This window comes from Dendrobates tinctorius, unplaced genomic scaffold (assembly GCF_039654945.1).
Source record: "Dendrobates tinctorius isolate UK_male_01 unplaced genomic scaffold, ASM3965494v1 ptg000450l, whole genome shotgun sequence".
In the NCBI taxonomy this organism is placed as follows: Eukaryota; Metazoa; Chordata; class Amphibia; order Anura; family Dendrobatidae; genus Dendrobates; species Dendrobates tinctorius.
Genome location: NW_027362112.1, coordinates 181,428 through 200,897, shown reverse-complemented (window position 1 = coordinate 200,897; position 19,470 = coordinate 181,428). Strand labels below are relative to the sequence as shown.

At 59.2% G+C, this 19,470-nt stretch overlaps 1 protein-coding gene across 1 annotated transcript in view; it reads left to right on the top strand.

Moving 5' to 3' along the window:
* The window catches only part of CNGB1 (cyclic nucleotide gated channel subunit beta 1), a 124,448-nt gene that overhangs the window by 43,810 nt on the left and 61,168 nt on the right, over nt 1–19,470 (top strand). Inside the window, exon 19 of the mRNA XM_073564322.1 lies at nt 18,305–18,362. Coding sequence (XP_073420423.1) covers nt 18,305–18,362 — 58 coding nt within the window. The remainder of the gene's footprint in view (nt 1–18,304; nt 18,363–19,470) is intronic.

The following is a 19,470-nucleotide window of genomic DNA, read 5'->3' as shown; positions in this document are numbered from 1 at the left end:
AATGTCTGAGCCATGATCAGTCTACGAGATCTGAAGAGGTGCAATGTCTGAGCCACGATCAGTCTACGAGATTTGAAGAGGTGCACTGTCTGAGCCACGATCAGTCTATGAGAACTGAAGAGGTACAATGTTTGAGCCACGAACAGTCTACAAGATCTGAAGAGGTGCAATGTCTGAGCCACGATCAGTCTACGAGATTTGAAGAGGTGCACTGTCTGAGCCACGATCAGTATACGAGAACTGAAGAGGTACAATGTTTGAGCCACGAACAGTCTACGAGATCTGAAGAGGTGCAATGTCTGAGCCACGATCAGTCTACGAGATTTGAAGAGGTGCAATGTCTGAGCCATGATCAGTCTACGAGATCTGAAGAGGTGCAATGTCTGAGCCACGATCAGTCTCCTAGATTTGAAGAGGTGCAATGTCTGAGCCACGATCAGTCAACGATATATGAAGAGGTGCAATGTCTGAACCACGATCAGTCTACGAGATCTGAAGAGGTACAATGTCTGAGCCATGATCAGTCTACGAGAACTGAAGAGGTACAATGTTTGAGCCACGAACAGTCTACGAGATCTGAAGAGGTGCAATGTCTGAGCCACGATCAGTCTACGAGATTTGAAGAGGTGCAATGTCTGAGCCACGATCAGTCAACGATATATGAAGAGGTGCAATGTCTGAGCCACGATCAGTCTACGAGATTTGAAGAGGTACAATGTCTGAGCCATGATCAGTCTACGAGATCTGAAGAGGTGCAATGTCTGAGCCACGATCAGTCAACGATATATGAAGAGGTGCAATGTCTGAGCCACGATCAGTCTACGAGATTTGAAGAGGTACAATGTCTGAGCCATGATCAGTCTACGAGATCTGAAGAGGTGCAATGTCTGAGCCACGATCAGTCTACGAGATTTGAAGAGGTGCACTGTCTGAGCCACGATCAGTCTATGAGAACTGAAGAGGTACAATGTTTGAGCCACGAACAGTCTACAAGATCTGAAGAGGTGCAATGTCTGAGCCACGATCAGTCTACGAGATTTAAAGAGGTGCACTGTCTGAGCCACGATCAGTCTACGAGAACTGAAGAGGTACAATGTTCGAGCCACGAACAGTCTACGAGATCTGAAGAGGTGCAATGTCTGAGCCACGATCTGTCTACGAGATTTGAAGAGGTGCAATGCCTGAACCACGATCAGTCAACGATATATGAAGAGGTGCAATGTCTGAGCCACGATCAGTCTACGAGATCTGAAGAGGTACAATGTCTGAGCCACGATCAGTCTACGAGATTTGAAGAGGTGCAATGTCTGAGCCACGATCAGTCTACGAGATTTGAAGAGGTGCAATGCCTGAACCACGATCAGTCAACGATATATGAAGAGGTGCAATGTCTGAGCCACGATCAGTCTACGAGATCTGAAGAGGTACAATGTCTGAGCCACGATCAGTCTACGAGATTTGAAGAGGTGCAATGCCTGAACCACGATCAGTCAACGATATATGAAGAGGTGCAATGTCTGAGCCATGATCAGTCTACGAGATCTGAAGAGGTGCAATGTTTGAGCCACGATCAGTCTACGAGATCTGAAGAGGTGCAATGTCCGAGCCACGATCAGTCTACGAGAACTGAAGAGGTGCAATGTCCCATAAACCTCGGATCCGTCACTGCCAGGATTTACCGATACCATCAGGACGCTTTGCTGCCACCAGTTCCTCGTTCGATACTAAAGACTATATCGGGTCAGGAACCAACCCGCAGGTAGCATAATCTGGCGCGGAGGACGTGTCGGTTCAATCATAGAGCCAAAAGAAGGAAGCTAGTAAATTTATACGTTTACCCCAGAAAATCTAGGCAGTGTTTACAAAAATACAAAAGATATTACAAAAGGAGACAAAATACAGTATATACAGACAGTTATAAATAAAAGGGATTAAGATAAGAGACTTACTCTATCTCAGTCACAGATGTGACGTGTTCATAAACTGGAGGAGCGCCTTCCCAAGGGAGAATGATCTGTAGGTGTAATTGAAACAATAAGGATTACGTCATATTTCCTGACAAGAGCCATTTGCAGATAGTGGTCCACGCTGCTCTGGTTGCGCGTAGGGCCGGCCTGCACCGGTTGGAGCTCTGGTTCGGTAACATCCATACTTTAGCTGACCCCTGCCTCCGCTGGGTTCTGGGATTGGGCTTGATCCGCATCAAGTTGCACCGGTTCCACAAGCATTTGGTCCTTGGTTTTGCCATGGGTTCAAGGCCTTGAAACATACATATGCCCTGGGAGTGTGCTCTGGAAGTGTGTCCTGTGCCCTGAAACTGTGTCCTGTGCCCTGGGAGTGTCGCCTCTGCTCTGGGAGCGTGTCCTGTGCCCTGGGAGTGTCGCCTCTGCTCTGGGAGCGTGTCCTGTGGCCTGGGAGCGTGTCCTGTGCCCTGGGAGTGTGTCCTAGGAGTGTGTCCTCTGCCCTGGGAGCCTGGCCTGTTCCCTGGGAGCTTGGCCTGTGCCTTGGGAGCGTGGTCTGTGCCCTAGGAGTGTGTCCTGTGCCCTGGGAGCGTGTCCTGTGCCCTGTGAGTGATCCATGCCCTGGGAGCGTGTCCTGTGCCCTGTGAGTGGTCCGTGCCCTGGGAGCGTGTCCTGTGCCCTGTGAGCGTGCCCTGTGCCCTGGGAGCGTGTCCTGTGCCCTGTGAGTGGTCTGTGTCCTGGGAGCGTGCCCTGTGCAATGGGAGTATGGTCTGTGTCTAGGGAGTGTCCTGGAGTGATCTGTGCCTTGTGAGTGTGGTCTGTGTCCATGGAGTGGTCAGTGTTCTGGAGTGGTCTGTGCCCGAGCCAAAAAGCCCCGAGCTCATCAAGCCGACCCTTGGCGTTCTTACAGTCCCTGTCTGATAATCTACGGCTGTGTACATGTGTAGAGCTTTGGTGTATTACCGACCTGTTGTCATTGTGTCCAACCAGAATCCTCAGCTTATTTCTAGATTGAGGAGAACAAATGTAGAGACGAACGCTCTTCTCTCCACAGGAGATTGTCCTGGATCCTGGAGGAAGATGAAGAGGAGTCAGAGTAAGTGTTTATCGTCAAGGACACATAGCCGGGAGGGTAGTACTGATCCAACCACTGGTGCTGCTTTGCCACAGATAAAACTGAGGAGATCGCACAGATCCCACCAGTTTGTTAGGGGGCAAAACTCCACTGCCTCCATCTGTCAGCACAAGTACACAACTGACAATGACCGGTGATGGACGAGACCGCGGCTGCTTCCACTACTGGGCCAGTTATTGGGGGCTCACAGTGAGAGTACGGTACATACACCTGTAATTCCAACACATGGAATATATATACCCCCTGGTACGGTCACTGTCAGCTGCCCACTAATAAAAGTAACCACCACTCGCTGCCACCACCAATCATTTATAGGGGATGATTGGACCCCCGTTACAGGTAGTGTATGGCTTCAGAGGTGCGGTTTATAGAGCAAAAGGAACAGAAATATTAAATTTATATATTTAATCCAGAAAGATAGACAGTGTGTATAAAAATATACAAGATGACACACAATGGGAACGAAACACGATATATACAAGTACATAATATAAAGAGGAAGAATGAAAGAGAATGACTAATGTCACGGAAATGGCTTTGAGCTTAGTAAAATGGACACTCACACAGCGGCCTATGTCTTCCAGAATGATCAATGACATAAACCAGATTCTTCTTTTTATTAGCTAAATTACACCCACAGACCTCCACTTGATGAGCTCATATGGGGCTGATTGTGGGATGTGCTGGGTCTGTTAGAATTTTATGATATTCTCATCTTACAGAATATGTTCGCCTCTGAAGGTTCCAGGAGGCAAATATTGATGTCATATGTCTTATCATGGTTTTACTGTTGCATAGAGATCAACCATGGCCTGGGGCACATCATCTGTCAGACCGTTATTAAGTTGGAGGGGTTCTAGTGGTCCCACAAATAGCAATGTGAGTGCGTCAAATTTGTTCTATCGCTACAATGCTGAAAATCTATATCCCATAAATAACATATCCTATATATATAGGTATTTGAGACCCTGCCGATTTTGCATTTTTCCAACCTACAAAGAATGGAGAGGTCTGTAATTTTTATTGTAGGTACACTTCCCGTCTGAGAAACAGAATCTAAAAATAAAACCAAGAAAATCACATTGTAGGATTGTTACATAATTAATTTGCATTTTATTGCATGAAATACTGTAAGTATTTGATACAACAGAAAAACAGAACTTAATATTTGGACCAGAAACCTTTGTTTGCAGTTACAGAGGTCAGACGTTTCCTGTGGTTCTTGACCAGGTTTGCACACACTGCAGCAGGGATTTTGGCCCCCTCCTTCATACAAATCTTCTGCAGGTCTTTCAGGTTTTGGGGCTGTCGCTGGGCAACATTGACTTTCAGCTTCTCCAAAGATTTTCTATTGGGTTCAGGGCTGGAGACTGGCTAGGTCGCTCCAGGACCATAAAATGCTTCTTACTGAGCCGCTCCTTAGGTGCCCTGGCTGTGTGTTTTGGATCACTGTCATGCTGAACGACCCAGCCACGACCCATCCTCAATGCTCTTACTGAGGGAAGGTTGTTGGCCAAAATCTGATGATGCACGATCCATCCTCTTTAATATGGAGCAATCGTCCTGTCCCGTTTCAGAAAAGCGCCCCCAAAAGTATGATATTTCCCCCACCATGCTTCACGTTTGGGACAGTGTTCTTGGGGTTGTACTCATCCTTCTTCTTCCTCCAAACAGAGCCAGTGTAGTTGATAACAGAAAGTTTTATTTTAGTCGCATCTGACCACATGACAAACACCCATGTCTCTTCTGGATCATCCAGATGGTCATTGACAAGCTTCAAATGGGCCTGGACATGTGCTGGCGTGAGCAGGAGGACCTTGCGTGCCCTGCAGGATTGTAATCCATGACAGCGCAGTGCGTTACTAATGGCAGTGTTTGAGACTGTGGTCCCAGCTCTCTTCAAGTCATTGACCAGGTCCTCCTGTGTAGTTCTGAGTCCAGACCTTTCTCAGTATCATCCGTACCCGACGAGGCGAGATCTTGCCCAGACTGAGGAAGACTGGCAGTCATCTTGTGTTAATTACATTTTTTAGTAATTGTCTTTCTTTTCCTCTCATGTCTTTCTCTTCCCCCCGTGTGTCTCTCTTCCCCCGTGTGTCTCTCTTCCCCTCCCGTGTCTCTCTTCCCCCCCGTGTGTCTCTCTTCCCCGTGCCTCTTTCTTCTCCCCCGTGTCTTTCTTCTCCCCCGTGTCTTTCTTCTCCCCGTGTCTTTCTTCTCCCCCGTGTCTCTCTCCCCCCATCTCTTCCCCCCCTCCCCGTGTCTCTCTCCCCCCGTGTCTCTCTCCCCCCGTGTCTCTCTCCCCCCATCTCTTCCCCCCCTCCCCGTGTCTCTCTCCCCCCGTGTCTCTCTCCCCCCGTGTCTCTCTCCCCCCGTGTCTCTCCCCCCGTATCTCTCTCCCCCGTGTCTCTCTCCCCCGTCTCATCCCCCCCTCCCCGTGTCTCTCTTCCCCCGTGTCTTTCTTCCCCTCTTCCCCCGTGTCTTTCTTCCCCCCCGTGTCTTTCTTCCCCCCGTGTCTTTCTTCCCCCGTGTCTTTCTTCCCCCGTGTCTTTCTTCCCCCGTGTCTTTCTTCCCCCCGTGTCTTTCATCCCCCGTGTCTTTCTTCCCCCCGTGTCTTTCTTCCCCCCGTGTCTTTCTTCCCCCGTGTCTTTCTTCCCCCGTGTCTTTCTTCCCCCCGTGTCTTTCTTCCCCCCGTGTCTCTTCCCCCCCTCCCCGTGTCTCTCTCCCCCCCGTCTCTTCCCCCCTCCCGTGTCTCTCTCCCCCGTCTCTCCCCCCCCTCCCCATGTCTCTCTCCCCCGTGTCTCTCCCCCTGTGTCTCTCTCCCCCCCCTGTCTCTTCCCCGTCTCTCTCCCCCGTCTCTTCCCCCCCTCCCCGTCTCTCTCTCCCCCCGTCTCTTCCCCCCCTCCGGGTCTCTCCCCCCGTGTCTCTCTCCCCCCCTGTCTCTTTCCCCCCCCGTGTCTTCCCCCCCTCCCCGTGTCTCTCTCCCCCCGTGTCTCTCTCCCCCCGTGTCTCTCTTCCCCCGTGTCTCTCTTCCCCGTGTCTCTCTTCCCCCGTGTCTCTCTTCCCCCGTGTCTCTCTTCCCCGTGTCTCTTCCCCCCGTGTCTCTTCCCCCCGTGTCTCTCTCTCCCCCGTCTCTCTCTCCCCCGTCTCTCTTCCCCCCGTGTCTCTTCCCCGTGTCTCTCTCCCCCGTGTCTCTCCCCCCCGTGTCTCTCCCCCCGTGTCTCTCTTCCCCGCGTGTCTCTCTTCCCCCCGTGTCTCTCTTCCCCCCGTGTCTCTCTCTTCCCCCCGTGTCTCTCTTCCCCCCGTGTCTCTCTCTTCCCCCCGTGTCTCTCTCCCCCGTGTCTCTCTTCCCCCGTGTCTCTCTTCCCCCGTGTCTCTCTTCCCCCCGTGTCTCTCATCCCCCCGTGTCTCTCATCCCCCCGTGTCTCTCTTCCCCCCGTGTCTCTCTTCCCCCCGTGTCTCTCTTTCCCCCGTGTCTCTCTTCCCCCCGTGTCTCTCTCTTCCCCCCGTGTCTCTTCCCCCCGTGTCTCTTTCCCCCGTGTCTCTTTCCCCCGTGTCTCTCTTTCCCCCGTGTCTCTCTTCCCCGTGTCTCTCTCTTCCCCCCGTGTCTCTCTCTTCCCCCCGTGTCTCTCTTCCCCCCGCGTCTCTCTCTTCCCCCCGTGTCTCTCTTCCCCCGTGTCTCTCTTCCCCCCGTCTCTCTTCCCCCCGTCTCTCTTCCCCCCGTGTCTCTCTTCCCCCGTGTCTCTCTTCCCCCGTGTCTCTCTTCCCCCCGTCTCTCTTCCCCCCGTGTCTCTCTCTTCCCCCCGTGTCTCTCTTCCCCCGTCTCTCTCCCCCCGTGTCTCTCTCCCCCCCTGTCTCTTTCCCCCCCGTGTCTTCCCCCCCTCCCCGTGTCTCTCTTCCCCCGTGTCTCTCTCTTCCCCCCGTGTCTCTCTCTTCCCCCCGTGTCTCTCTCTTCCCCCCGTGTCTCTCTCTTCCCCCCGTGTCTCTCTTCCCCCCGTGTCTCTCTCTCCCCCCGTGTCTCTCTCTCCCCCCGTGTCTCTCTCTCCCCCCGTGTCTCTCTCTTCCCCCCGTGTCTCTCTCTTCCCCCCGTGTCTCTCTCTTCCCCCCGTGTCTCTCTCTTCCCCCCGTGTCTCTCTCTTCCCCCGTGTCTCTCTCTTCCCCCGTGTCTCTCTCTTCCCCCGTGTCTCTCTCTTCCCCCCGTGTCTCTCTTTCCCCCCGTGTCTCTCTTTCCCCCGTGTCTCTCTTTCCCCCGTGTCTCTCTTTCCCCCGTCTCTCTCTTCCCCCGTGTCTCTCTTCCCCCGTGTCTCTCTCTTCCCCCCGTGTCTCTCTCTTCCCCCCGTGTCTCTCTCTTCCCCCCGTGTCTCTCTCTTCCCCCCGTGTCTCTCTTCCCCCCGTGTCTCTCTCTTCCCCCCGTGTCTCTCTCTTCCCCCCGTGTCTCTCTCTTCCCCCCGTGTCTCTCTCTTCCCCCCGTGTCTCTCTCTTCCCCCCGTGTCTCTCTCTTCCCCCCGTGTCTCTCTCTTCTCCCCGTGTCTCTCTCTTCCCCCCGTGTCTCTCTCTTCCCCCCGTGTCTCTCTCTTCCCCCCGTGTCTCTCTCTTCCCCCCGTGTCTCTCTCTTCCCCCGTGTCTCTCTCTCCCCCCGTGTCTCTCTCCCCCCGTGTCTCTCTCTTCCCCCCGTGTCTCTCTTCCCCCCGTGTCTCTCTTTCCCCCGTGTCTCTTCCCCCGTGTCTCTCTCTTCCCCCCGTGTCTCTCTCTTCCCCCCGTGTCTCTCTCTTCCCCCCGTGTCTCTCTCTTCCCCCCGTGTCTCTCCCCCCGTGTCTCTCTCCCCCCCTGTCTCTTTCCCCCCGTGTCTTCCCCCCCTCCCCGTGTCTCTCTCCCCCCCGTGTCTCTCTCTCCCCCCGTGTCTCTCTCTTCCCCCCGTGTCTCTCTCTTCCCCCCGTGTCTCTCTCTTCCCCCGTGTCTCTCTTCCCCCCGTGTCTCTCTTCCCCCGTGTCTCTCTCTTCCCCCCGTGTCTCTCTCTTCCCCCCGTGTCTCTCTCTTCCCCCGTGTCTCTCTCTTCCCCCCGTGTCTCTCTCTTCCCCCCGTGTCTCTCTCTTCCCCCCGTGTCTCTCTCTTCCCCCGTGTCTCTCTCTTCCCCCCGTGTCTCTCTCTTCCCCCCGTGTCTCTCTCTCCCCCCGTGTCTCTCTCTCCCCCCGTGTCTCTCTTCCCCCCGTGTCTCTCTTCCCCCCCGTGTCTCTCTTCCCCCCCGTGTCTCTCTTCCCCCCCGTGTCTCTCTCCCCCCGTGTCTCTCTTCCCCCCGTCTCTCTTCCCCCGTGTCTCTCTTCCCCCCTGTCTCTTTCCCCCCCCGTGTCTTCCCCCCCTCCCCGTCTCTCTTCCCCCCGTGTCTCTCTCTTCCCCCGTGTCTCTCTTCCCCCCGTCTCTCTTCCCCCCGTGTCTCTCTTCCCCCCGTCTCTCTCCCCCCCTGTCTCTTTCCCCCCCGTGTCTTCCCCCCCTCCCCGTCTCTCTTCCCCCCGTGTCTCTCTCTTCCCCCCCGTGTCTCTCTCTTCCCCCCGTGTCTCTCTCTTCCCCCCGTGTCTCTCTCTTCCCCCGTGTCTCTCTCTTCCCCCCGTGTCTCTCTCTTCCCCCCGTGTCTCTCTCTCCCCCCGTGTCTCTCTCTCCCCCCGTGTCTCTCTTCCCCCCGTCTCTCTTCCCCCGTGTCTCTCTTCCCCCCTGTCTCTTTCCCCCCGTCTCTCTTCCCCCGTGTCTCTCTTCCCCCCTGTCTCTTTCCCCCCCCGTGTCTTCCCCCCCTCCCCGTGTCTCTCTTCCCCCCGTGTCTCTCTCTTCCCCCCGTGTCTCTCTCTCCCCCCGTGTCTCTCTTCCCCCCGTCTCTCTTCCCCCGTGTCTCTCTTCCCCCGTCTCTTTCCCTCCGTCTCTCTCCCCCCGTGTCTCTCTCCCCCCCTGTCTCTTTCCCCCCCGTGTCTTCCCCCCCTCCCCGTGTCTCTCTTCCCCCCGTGTCTCTCTCTTCCCCCCGTGTCTCTCTCTTCCCCCCGTGTCTCTCTCTTCCCCCCGTGTCTCTCTCTTCCCCCCGTGTCTCTCTCTTCCCCCCGTGTCTCTCTCCCCCCGTGTCTCTCTTCCCCCCGTGTCTCTCTTCCCCCCGTGTCTCTCTCTTCCCCCCGTGTCTCTCTTCCCCCCGTGTCTCTCTTCCCCCCGTGTCTCTCTCTTCCCCCCGTGTCTCTCTCTTCCCCCCGTGTCTCTCTCTTCCCCCCGTGTCTCTCTCTTCCCCCCGTCTCTCTTCCCCCCGTCTCTCTTCCCCCCGTCTCTCTTCCCCCCGTGTCTCTCTTCCCCCCGTGTCTCTCTTCCCCCCGTGTCTCTCTCTTCCCCCGTGTCTCTCTCTTCCCCCGTGTCTCTCTCTTCCCCCCGTGTCTCTCTCTTCCCCCCGTGTCTCTCTCTTCCCCCCGTGTCTCTCTTCCCCCCGTGTCTCTCTTCCCCCCGTGTCTCTCTTCCCCCCGTGTCTCTCTCTTCCCCCCGTGTCTCTCTCTTCCCCGTCTCTCTTCCCCCGTGTCTCTCTCTTCCCCCGTGTCTCTCTCTTCCCCCGTGTCTCTCTCTTCCCCCGTGTCTCTCTCTTCCCCCGTGTCTCTCTCTTCCCCCCGTCTCTCTCTTCCCCCCGTCTCTCTCTTCCCCCGTCTCTCTCTTCCCCCCGTCTCTCTCTTCCCCCCGTCTCTCTCTTCCCCCCGTCTCTCTCTCTTCCCCCCGTGTCTCTCTCTTCCCCCCGTGTCTCTCTCTTCCCCCCGTGTCTCTCTCTTCCCCCCGTGTCTCTCTCTTCCCCCCGTGTCTCTCTCTTCCCCCCGTGTCTCTCTCCCCCCCGTGTCTCTCTTCCCCCGTGTCTCTCTCTTCCCCCGTGTCTCTCTCTTCCCCCCGTGTCTCTCTCTTCCCCCGTGTCTCTCTCTTCCCCCCGTGTCTCTCTCTTCCCCCCGTGTCTCTCTTCCCCCCGTGTCTCTCTCTTCCCCCGTGTCTCTCTCTTCCCCCCGTGTCTCTCTTCCCCCCCGTGTCTCTCTCTTCCCCCCGTGTCTCTCTCTTTCCCCCGTGTCTCTCTCTTCCCCCCGTGTCTCTCTCTTCCCCCCGTGTCTCTCTCTCCCCCCGTGTCTCTCTCTTCCCCCCGTGTCTCTCTCTTCCCCCCGTGTCTCTCTCTTCTCCCCGTGTCTCTCTCTTCCCCCCGTGTCTCTCTCTTCCCCCCGTGTCTCTCTTCCCCCGTGTCTCTCTTCCCCCCGTGTCTCTCTTCCCCCCGTGTCTCTCTCTTCCCCCCGTGTCTCTCTCTTCCCCCCGTGTCTCTCTCTCCCCCCGTGTCTCTCTCTTCCCCCCCGTGTCTCTCTCTTCCCCCCGTGTCTCTCTCTTCTCCCCGTGTCTCTCTCTTCTCCCCGTGTCTCTCTCTTCCCCCCGTGTCTCTCTCTCCCCCCGTGTCTCTCTCTTCCCCCCGTGTCTCTCTTCACCCGTGTCTCTCTCTTCCACCCGTGTCTCTCTTCCCCCCGTGTCTCTCTCTTCCCCCCGTGTCTCTCTTCCCCCCGTGTCTCTCTTCCCCCCGTGTCTCTCTTCCCCCCGTGTCTCTCTTCCCCCCGTGTCTCTCTCTTCCCCCGTGTCTCTCTCTTTCCCCCCGTGTCTCTCTCTTCCCCCCGTGTCTCTCTCTCCCCCCGTGTCTCTCTCTTCCCCCGTGTCTCTCTCTTCCCCCCGTGTCTCTCTCTTCTCCCCGTGTCTCTCTCTTCCCCCGTGTCTCTCTCTTCCCCCCGTGTCTCTCTCTCCCCCCGTGTCTCTCTCTTCCCCCCGTGTCTCTCTTCCCCCGTGTCTCTCTCTTCCCCCCGTGTCTCTCTCTTCCCCCCGTGTCTCTCTCTTCCCCCCGTGTCTCTCTCTTTCCCCCCGTGTCTCTCTCTTCCCCCCGTGTCTCTCTCTTCCCCCCGTGTCTCTCTCTCCCCCCGTGTCTCTCTCTTCCCCCCGTGTCTCTCTCTTCCCCCCGTGTCTCTCTCTTCTCCCCGTGTCTCTCTCTTCCCCCCGTGTCTCTCTTCCCCCGTGTCTCTCTCTTCCCCCCGTGTCTCTCTCTTCCCCCCGTGTCTCTCTCTTCCCCCCGTGTCTCTCTTCCCCCCCGTGTCTCTCTCTTCCCCCCGTGTCTCTCTTCCCCCCGTGTCTCTCTTCCCCCCGTGTCTCTCTTCCCCCGTGTCTCTCTCTTCCCCCCGTGTCTCTCTTTCCCCCGTGTCTCTCTCTTCCCCCCGTGTCTCTCTCTTCCCCCCGTGTCTCTCTCTCCCCCCGTGTCTCTCTCTTCCCCCGTGTCTCTCTCTTCCCCCCGTGTCTCTCTCTTCTCCCCGTGTCTCTCTCTTCCCCCCGTGTCTCTCTCTTCCCCCCGTGTCTCTCTCTTCCCCCCGTGTCTCTCTCTTCCCTGTGTCTCTCTCTTCCCCCCGTGTCTCTCTCTTCCCCCCGTGTCTCTCTCTTCCCCCCGTGTCTCTCTTCCCCCCGTGTCTCTCTCTTCCCCCCCGTGTCTCTCTCCCCCCGTGTCTCTCTTCCCCCCGTGTCTCTCTTCCCCCCCGTGTCTCTCTCTTCCCCCCGTGTCTCTCTCTTCCCCCCGTGTCTCTCTCTTCCCCCCCGTGTCTCTCTCTTCCCCCCGTGTCTCTCTTCCCCCCGTGTCTCTCTTCCCCCCGTGTCTCTCTCTTCCCCCCGTGTCTCTCTCTTCCCCCCGTGTCTCTCTCTTCCCCCCGTGTCTCTCTCTCCCCCCGTGTCTCTCTCTCCCCCCGTGTCTCTCTCTTCCCCCGTGTCTCTCTTCCCCCCCCCGTGTCTCTCTCTTCCCCCGTGTCTCTCTTCCCCCCGTGTCTCTCTCTCCCCCCGTGTCTCTCTCTTCCCCCCGTGTCTCTCTCTTCTCCCCGTGTCTCTCTCTCCCCCCGTGTCTCTCTCTTCCCCCCGTGTCTCTCTTCCCCCCGTGTCTCTCTCTTCTCCCCGTGTCTCTCTCTCCCCCCGTGTCTCTCTTCCCCCCGTGTCTCTCTCTTCCCCCCGTGTCTCTCTCTCCCCCCCGTGTCTCTCTCTTCCCCCCGTGTCTCTCTCTCCCCCCCGTGTCTCTCTTCCCCCGTGTCTCTCTTCCCCCCGTGTCTCTCTCTTCCCCCCGTGTCTCTCTCTTCCCCCCGTGTCTCTCTCTCCCCCCGTGTCTCTCTCTTCCCCCCCGTGTCTCTCTCTTCCCCCCGTGTCTCTCTCTTCCCCCGTGTCTCTCTCTTCCCCCCCGTGTCTCTCTCTTCCCCCCGTGTCTCTCTTCCCCCCGTGTCTCTCTTTCCCCCGTGTCTCTCTTCCCCCCGTGTCTCTCTCTTTCCCCCCGTGTCTCTCTCTTTCCCCCCGTGTCTCTCTCTTCCCCCCGTGTCTCTCTCTTCCCCCCGTGTCTCTCTCTCCCCCCGTGTCTCTCTCTTCCCCCCGTGTCTCTCTCTTCCCCCCGTGTCTCTCTCTTCTCCCCGTGTCTCTCTCTTCCCCCCGTGTCTCTCTCTTCCCCCCGTGTCTCTCTCTTCCCCCGTGTCTCTCTCTTCCCCCCGTGTCTCTCTTTCCCCCCGTGTCTCTCTCTTCCCCCGTGTCTCTCTCTTCCCCCCGTGTCTCTCTCTTCCCCCCGTGTCTCTCTTCCCCCCGTGTCTCTCTCTTCCCCCCCGTGTCTCTCTCCCCCCGTGTCTCTCTTCCCCCCGTGTCTCTCTTCCCCCCCGTGTCTCTCTCTTCCCCCCGTGTCTCTCTCTTCCCCCCGTGTCTCTCTCTTCCCCCCGTGTCTCTCTCTTCCCCCCCGTGTCTCTCTCTTCCCCCCGTGTCTCTCTCTTCCCCCCGTGTCTCTCTCTTCCCCCCGTGTCTCTCTCTTCCCCCCGTGTCTCTCTCTTCCCCCCGTGTCTCTCTCTCCCCCCGTGTCTCTCTCTTCCCCCGTGTCTCTCTTCCCCCCCCCGTGTCTCTCTCTTCCCCCGTGTCTCTCTTCCCCCCGTGTCTCTCTCTCCCCCCGTGTCTCTCTCTTCCCCCCGTGTCTCTCTCTTCTCCCCGTGTCTCTCTCTCCCCCCGTGTCTCTCTCTTCCCCCCGTGTCTCTCTTCCCCCCGTGTCTCTCTCTTCTCCCCGTGTCTCTCTCTCCCCCCGTGTCTCTCTTCCCCCCGTGTCTCTCTCTTCCCCCCGTGTCTCTCTCTCCCCCCCGTGTCTCTCTCTTCCCCCCGTGTCTCTCTCTCCCCCCCGTGTCTCTCTTCCCCCCGTGTCTCTCTCTTCTCCCCGTGTCTCTCTCTCCCCCCGTGTCTCTCTTCCCCCCGTGTCTCTCTTCCCCCCGTGTCTCTCTCTTCCCCCGTGTCTCTCTCTTCCCCCGTGTCTCTCTCTTCCCCCCGTGTCTCTCTCTTCTCCCCGTGTCTCTCTCTTCCCCCCGTGTCTCTCTTCCCCCCGTGTCTCTCTCTTCTCCCCGTGTCTCTCTCTCCCCCCGTGTCTCTCTCTTCCCCCCGTGTCTCTCTCTTCCCCCCGTGTCTCTCTTCCCCCCGTGTCTCTCTCCCCCCCGTGTCTCTCTCTTCCCCCCGTGTCTCTCTCTTCCCCCCGTGTCTCTCTCTTCCCCCCGTGTCTCTCTCTCCCCCCCGTGTCTCTCTCTTCCCCCCGTGTCTCTCTCTCCCCCCGTGTCTCTCTTCCCCCCGTGTCTCTCTCTTCTCCCCGTGTCTCTCTCTCCCCCCGTGTCTCTCTTCCCCCCGTGTCTCTCTCTTCTCCCCGTGTCTCTCTTCCCCCCGTGTCTCTCTCTTCCCCCCGTGTCTCTCTCTCCCCCCCGTCTCTCTCTTCCCCCCGTGTCTCTCTCTTCCCCCCGTGTCTCTCTCTTCCCCCCGTGTCTCTCTTCCCCCCGTGTCTCTCTCTTCCCCCCGTGTCTCTCTTCCCCCCGTGTCTCTCTTCCCCCGTGTCTCTCTCTTCCCCCCGTGTCTCTCTCTCCCCCCGTGTCTCTCTCTTCCCCCCGTGTCTCTCTTCCCCCGTGTCTCTCTCTTCCCCCCGTGTCTCTCTCTTCCCCCCGTGTCTCTCTTCCCCCCGTGTCTCTCTTCCCCCGTGTCTCTCTCTTCCCCCCGTGTCTCTCTCTCCCCCCCGTGTCTCTCTCTTCCCCCCGTGTCTCTCTCTTCCCCCGTGTCTCTCTCTTCCCCCCGTGTCTCTCTTCTCCCCGTGTCTCTCTCTTCCCCCCGTGTCTCTCTCTTCCCCCCGTGTCTCTCTCTCCCCCCCGTGTCTCTCTCTTCCCCCCGTGTCTCTCTCTCCCCCCCGTGTCTCTCTTCCCCCCGTGTCTCTCTCTTCTCCCCGTGTCTCTCTCTCCCCCCGTGTCTCTCTTCCCCCCGTGTCTCTCTCTTCCCCCGTGTCTCTCTCTTCCCCCCGTGTCTCTCTCTTCTCCCCGTGTCTCTCTCTTCCCCCGTGTCTCTCTCTTCCCCCCGTGTCTCTCTTTCCCCCCGTGTCTCTCTCTTCCCCCGTGTCTCTCTCTTCCCCCCGTGTCTCTCTCTTCCCCCCGTGTCTCTCTTCCCCCCGTGTCTCTCTCTTCCCCCCCGTGTCTCTCTCCCCCCGTGTCTCTCTTCCCCCCGTGTCTCTCTTCCCCCCCGTGTCTCTCTCTTCCCCCCGTGTCTCTCTCTTCCCCCCGTGTCTCTCTCTTCCCCCCGTGTCTCTCTCTTCCCCCCCGTGTCTCTCTCTTCCCCCCGTGTCTCTCTTCCCCCCGTGTCTCTCTCTTCCCCCCGTGTCTCTCTCTTCCCCCGTGTCTCTCTCTTCCCCCCGTGTCTCTCTCTTCCCCCCGTGTCTCTCTCTTCCCCCCGTGTCTCTCTCTTCTCCCCGTGTCTCTCTCTTCCCCCCGTGTCTCTCTCTTCCCCCCGTGTCTCTCTTCCCCCGTGTCTCTCTTCCCCCCGTGTCTCTCTTCCCCCCGTGTCTCTCTCTTCCCCCCGTGTCTCTCTCTTCCCCCCGTGTCTCTCTCTCCCCCCGTGTCTCTCTCTTCCCCCCCGTGTCTCTCTCTTCCCCCCGTGTCTCTCTCTTCTCCCCGTGTCTCTCTCTTCCCCCCGTGTCTCTCTCTTCCCCCCGTGTCTCTCTCTCCCCCCGTGTCTCTCTCTTCCCCCCGTGTCTCTCTTCACCCGTGTCTCTCTCTTCCACCCGTGTCTCTCTTCCCCCCGTGTCTCTCTCTTCCCCCCGTGTCTCTCTTCCCCCCGTGTCTCTCTTCCCCCCGTGTCTCTCTCCCCCCCGTGTCTCTCTCTTCCCCCCGTGTCTCTCTCTTCCCCCCGTGTCTCTCTCTTCCCCCCGTGTCTCTCTCTTCCCCCCGTGTCTCTCTCTTCCCCCCGTGTCTCTCTCTCCCCCCGTGTCTCTCTTCCCCCCGTGTCTCTCTCTTCTCCCCGTGTCTCTCTCTCCCCCCGTGTCTCTCTTCCCCCCGTGTCTCTCTCTTCTCCCCGTGTCTCTCTTCCCCCCGTGTCTCTCTCTTCCCCCCGTGTCTCTCTCTCCCCCCCGTCTCTCTCTTCTCCCCGTGTCTCTCTCTTCCCCCCGTGTCTCTCTCTTCCCCCCGTGTCTCTCTTCCCCCCGTGTCTCTCTTCCCCCCGTGTCTCTCTCTTCCCCCCGTGTCTCTCTTCCCCCCGTGTCTCTCTTCCCCCGTGTCTCTCTCTTCCCCCCGTGTCTCTCTCTCCCCCCGTGTCTCTCTCTTCCCCCCGTGTCTCTCTTCCCCCGTGTCTCTCTCTTCCCCCCGTGTCTCTCTCTTCCCCCCGTGTCTCTCTCTTCCCCCCGTGTCTCTCTTCCCCCCGTGTCTCTCTTCCCCCGTGTCTCTCTCTTCCCCCCGTGTCTCTCTCTCCCCCCGTGTCTCTCTCTTCCCCCCGTGTCTCTCTCTTCCCCCGTGTCTCTCTCTTCCCCCCGTGTCTCTCTTCCCCCCGTGTCTCTCTTCCCCCCGTGTCTCTCTTCCCCCGTGTCTCTCTCTTCCCCCCGTGTCTCTCTCTCCCCCCCGTGTCTCTCTCTTCCCCCCGTGTCTCTCTCTTCCCCCGTGTCTCTCTCTTCCCCCCGTGTCTCTCTTCCCCCCGTGTCTCTCTCTTCCCCCCGTGTCTCTCTCTTCCCCCCGTGTCTCTCTCTTCCCCCCGTGTCTCTCTTCCCCCCGTGTCTCTCTTCCCCCGTGTCTCTCTCTTCCCCCCGTGTCTCTCTCTCCCCCCGTGTCTCTCTCTCCCCCCGTGTCTCTCTCTTCCCCCCGTGTCTCTCTCTTCCCCCGTGTCTCTCTCTTCCCCCGTGTCTCTCTCTTCCCCCCGTGTCTCTCTTCCCCCCGTGTCTCTCTCTTCCCCCCGTGTCTCTCTCTTCCCCCCGTGTCTCTCTCTTCCCCCCGTGTCTCTCTCTTCCCCCCGTGTCTCTCTTCCCCCCGTGTCTCTCTCTTCCCCCCGTGTCTCTCTCTTCCCCCGTGTCTCTCTCTCCCCCCGTGTCTCTCTCTTCCCCCCGTGTCTCTCTCTTCCCCCCGTGTCTCTCTTCCCCCGTGTCTCTCTCTTCCCCCCGTGTCTCTCTCTTCCCCCCGTGTCTCTCTCTTCCCCCCGTGTCTCTCTTCCCCCGTGTCTCTCTCTTCCCCCCGTGTCTCTCTCTTCCCCCCGTGTCTCTCTCTTCCCCCCGTGTCTCTCTTCCCCCGTGTCTCTCTCTTCCCCCCCGTGTCTCTCTCTTCCCCCGTGTCTCTCTCTTCCCCCCGTGTGTCTCTCTCCCCCCGTGTCTCTCTCTCCCCCCGTGTCTCTCTCTTCCCCCCGTGTCTCTCTCTTCCCCCGTGTCTCTCTCTTCCCCCGTGTCTCTCTCTTCCCCCCGTGTCTCTCTTCCCCCCGTGTCTCTCTCTTCCCCCCGTGTCTCTCTCTTCCCCCCGTGTCTCTCTCTTCCCCCCGTGTCTCTCTCTTCCCCCCGTGTCTCTCTTCCCCCCGTGTCTCTCTCTTCCCCCCGTGTCTCTCTCTTCCCCCCGTGTCTCTCTCTCCCCCCGTGTCTCTCTCTTCCCCCCGTGTCTCTCTTCCCCCCGTGTCTCTCTTCCCCCGTGTCTCTCTCTTCCCCCGTGTCTCTCTCTTCCCCCGTGTCTCTCTCTTCCCCCCGTGTCTCTCTTCCCCCCGTGTCTCTCTTCCCCCCGTGTCTCTCTCTTCCCCCCGTGTCTCTCTCTTCCCCCCGTGTCTCTCTCTCCCCCCGTGTCTCTCTCTTCCCCCCGTGTCTCTCTTCCCCCCGTGTCTCTCTTCCCCCGTGTCTCTCTCTTCCCCCCGTGTCTCTCTCTTCCCCCCGTGTCTCTCTCTTCCCCCCGTGTCTCTCTTCCCCCGTGTCTCTCTCTTCCCCCCCGTGTCTCTCTCTTCCCCCCCGTGTCTCTCTCTTCCCCCCGTGTCTCTCTCTTCTCCCCGTGTCTCTCTCTTCCCCCCGTGTCTCTCTCCCCCCGTGTCTCTCTCTTCCCCCCGTGTCTCTCTTCCCCCGTGTCTCTCTCTTCCCCCCGTGTCTCTCTCCCCCCGTGTCTCTCTCTTCCCCCCGTGTCTCTCTTCCCCCGTGTCTCTCTCTTCCCCCCGTGTCTCTCTCTCCCCCCGTGTCTCTCTCTTCCCCCCGTGTCTCTCTTCCCCCGTGTCTCTCTCTTCCCCCCGTGTCTCTCTCTTCCCCCCGTGTCTCTCTCTTCCCCCCGTGTCTCTCTTCCCCCCGTGTCTCTCTCTTCCCCCCGTGTCTCTCTCTTCTCCCCGTGTCTCTCTCTTCCCCCCGTGTCTCTCTCTCCCCCCGTGTCTCTCTCTTCCCCCCGTGTCTCTCTTCCCCCCGTGTCTCTCTCTTCCCCCCGTGTCTCTCTCTTTCCCCCGTGTCTCTCTCTTCCCCCCGTGTCTCTCTCTTCCCCCCGTGTCTCTCTCTTCCCCCCGTGTCTCTCTTCCCCCCGTGTCTCTCTTCCCCCCGTGTCTCTCTTCCCCGTGTCTCTCTTCCCCCGTGTCTCTCTCTTCCCCCCGTGTCTCTCTCTTCCCCCCGTGTCTCTCTCTTCCCCCCGTGTCTCTCTTCCCCCCGTGTCTCTCTTCCCCGTGTCTCTCTTCCCCCCGTGTCTCTCTCTTCCCCCCGTGTCTCTCTCTTCCCCCCGTGTCTCTCTCTTCCCCCCGTGTCTCTCTTCCCCCCGTGTCTGTCTCACAGGCTGCAGGACTCGGACTCTGAGGAGTCGCAGTGAGTTTCCGCCGCCGGCAACGTCGCCATCTGCAGTTCCCTAGCACCCGTCTCCTAGCAACCAAGCTCCTCCCCTAGTTACAGATGCGCTTCCCTTAGTTACAGTCTTTAGCTGAGAACCGATCACACGTGACCTACCGACCGCAACACCGGACAGCGGCGACACCCGGAGGAGGTACAGGGGGTGAGGACAGGAGGAGGAGGTACAGGGGGTGAGGACAGGAGGAGAAGGTACAGGGGGTGAGGACAGGAGGAGGAGGTACAGGTGGTGAGGACAGGAGGAGGAGGTACAGGGGGTAAGGACAGGAGGAGGAGGTACAGGGGGTGAGGACAGGAGGAGGTGGTACAGAGGGTAAGGACAGGAGGAGGAGGTACAGGTGGTGAGGACAGGAGGAGGAGGTACAGGTGGTGAGGACAGGAGGAGGTGGTACAGGGGGTGAGGACAGGAGGAGGAGGTACAGGAGGTGTGGACAGGAGGAGGAGGTACAGGGGGTAAGGACAGGAGGAGGAGGAGATACAAGGGGTGAGGAAAGGAGGAGGAGGTACAGGTGGTGAGGACAGGAAGGAGGTACAGGGGGTAAGGACAGGAGGAGGAGGTACAGGGGGTGAGGACAGGAGGAGGTGGTACAGAGGGTAAGGACAGGAGGAGGAGGTACAGGGGGTAAGGACAGGAGGAGGAGGTACAGGTGGTGAGGACAGGAGGAGGTGGTACAGGGGGTGAGGACAGGAGGAGGAGGTACAGGAGGTGTGGACAGGAGGAGGAGGTACAGGGGGTAAGGACAGGAGGAGGAGGAGGTACAGGGGGTAAGGACAGGAGGAGGAGGAGATACAAGGGGTGAGGAAAGGAGGAGGAGGTACAGGGGGTGAGGACAGGAGGAGGTGGTACAGGGGGTGAGGACAGGAGGAGGAGGTACAGGAGGTGTGGACAGGAGGAGGAGGTACAGGGGGTAAGGACAGGAGGAGGAGGTACAGGTGGTGAGGACAGGAGGAGGTGGTACAGGGGGTGAGGACAGGAGGAGGAGGTACAGGAGGAGGAGGTACAGGGGGTAAGGACAGGAGGAGGAGGAGGTACAGGGGGTAAGGACAGGAGGAGGAGGAGATACAAGGGGTGAGGAAAGGAGGAGGAGGTACAGGGGGTGAGGACAGGAGGAGGAGGAGGTACAGGTGGTGAGGACAGGAGGAGGAGGAGGTACAGGGGGTGAGGACAGGAGGAGGAGGAGGAGGAGGTACAGGTGGTGAGGACAGGAAGAGGAGGAGGAGGTACAGGTGGTGAGGACAGGAAG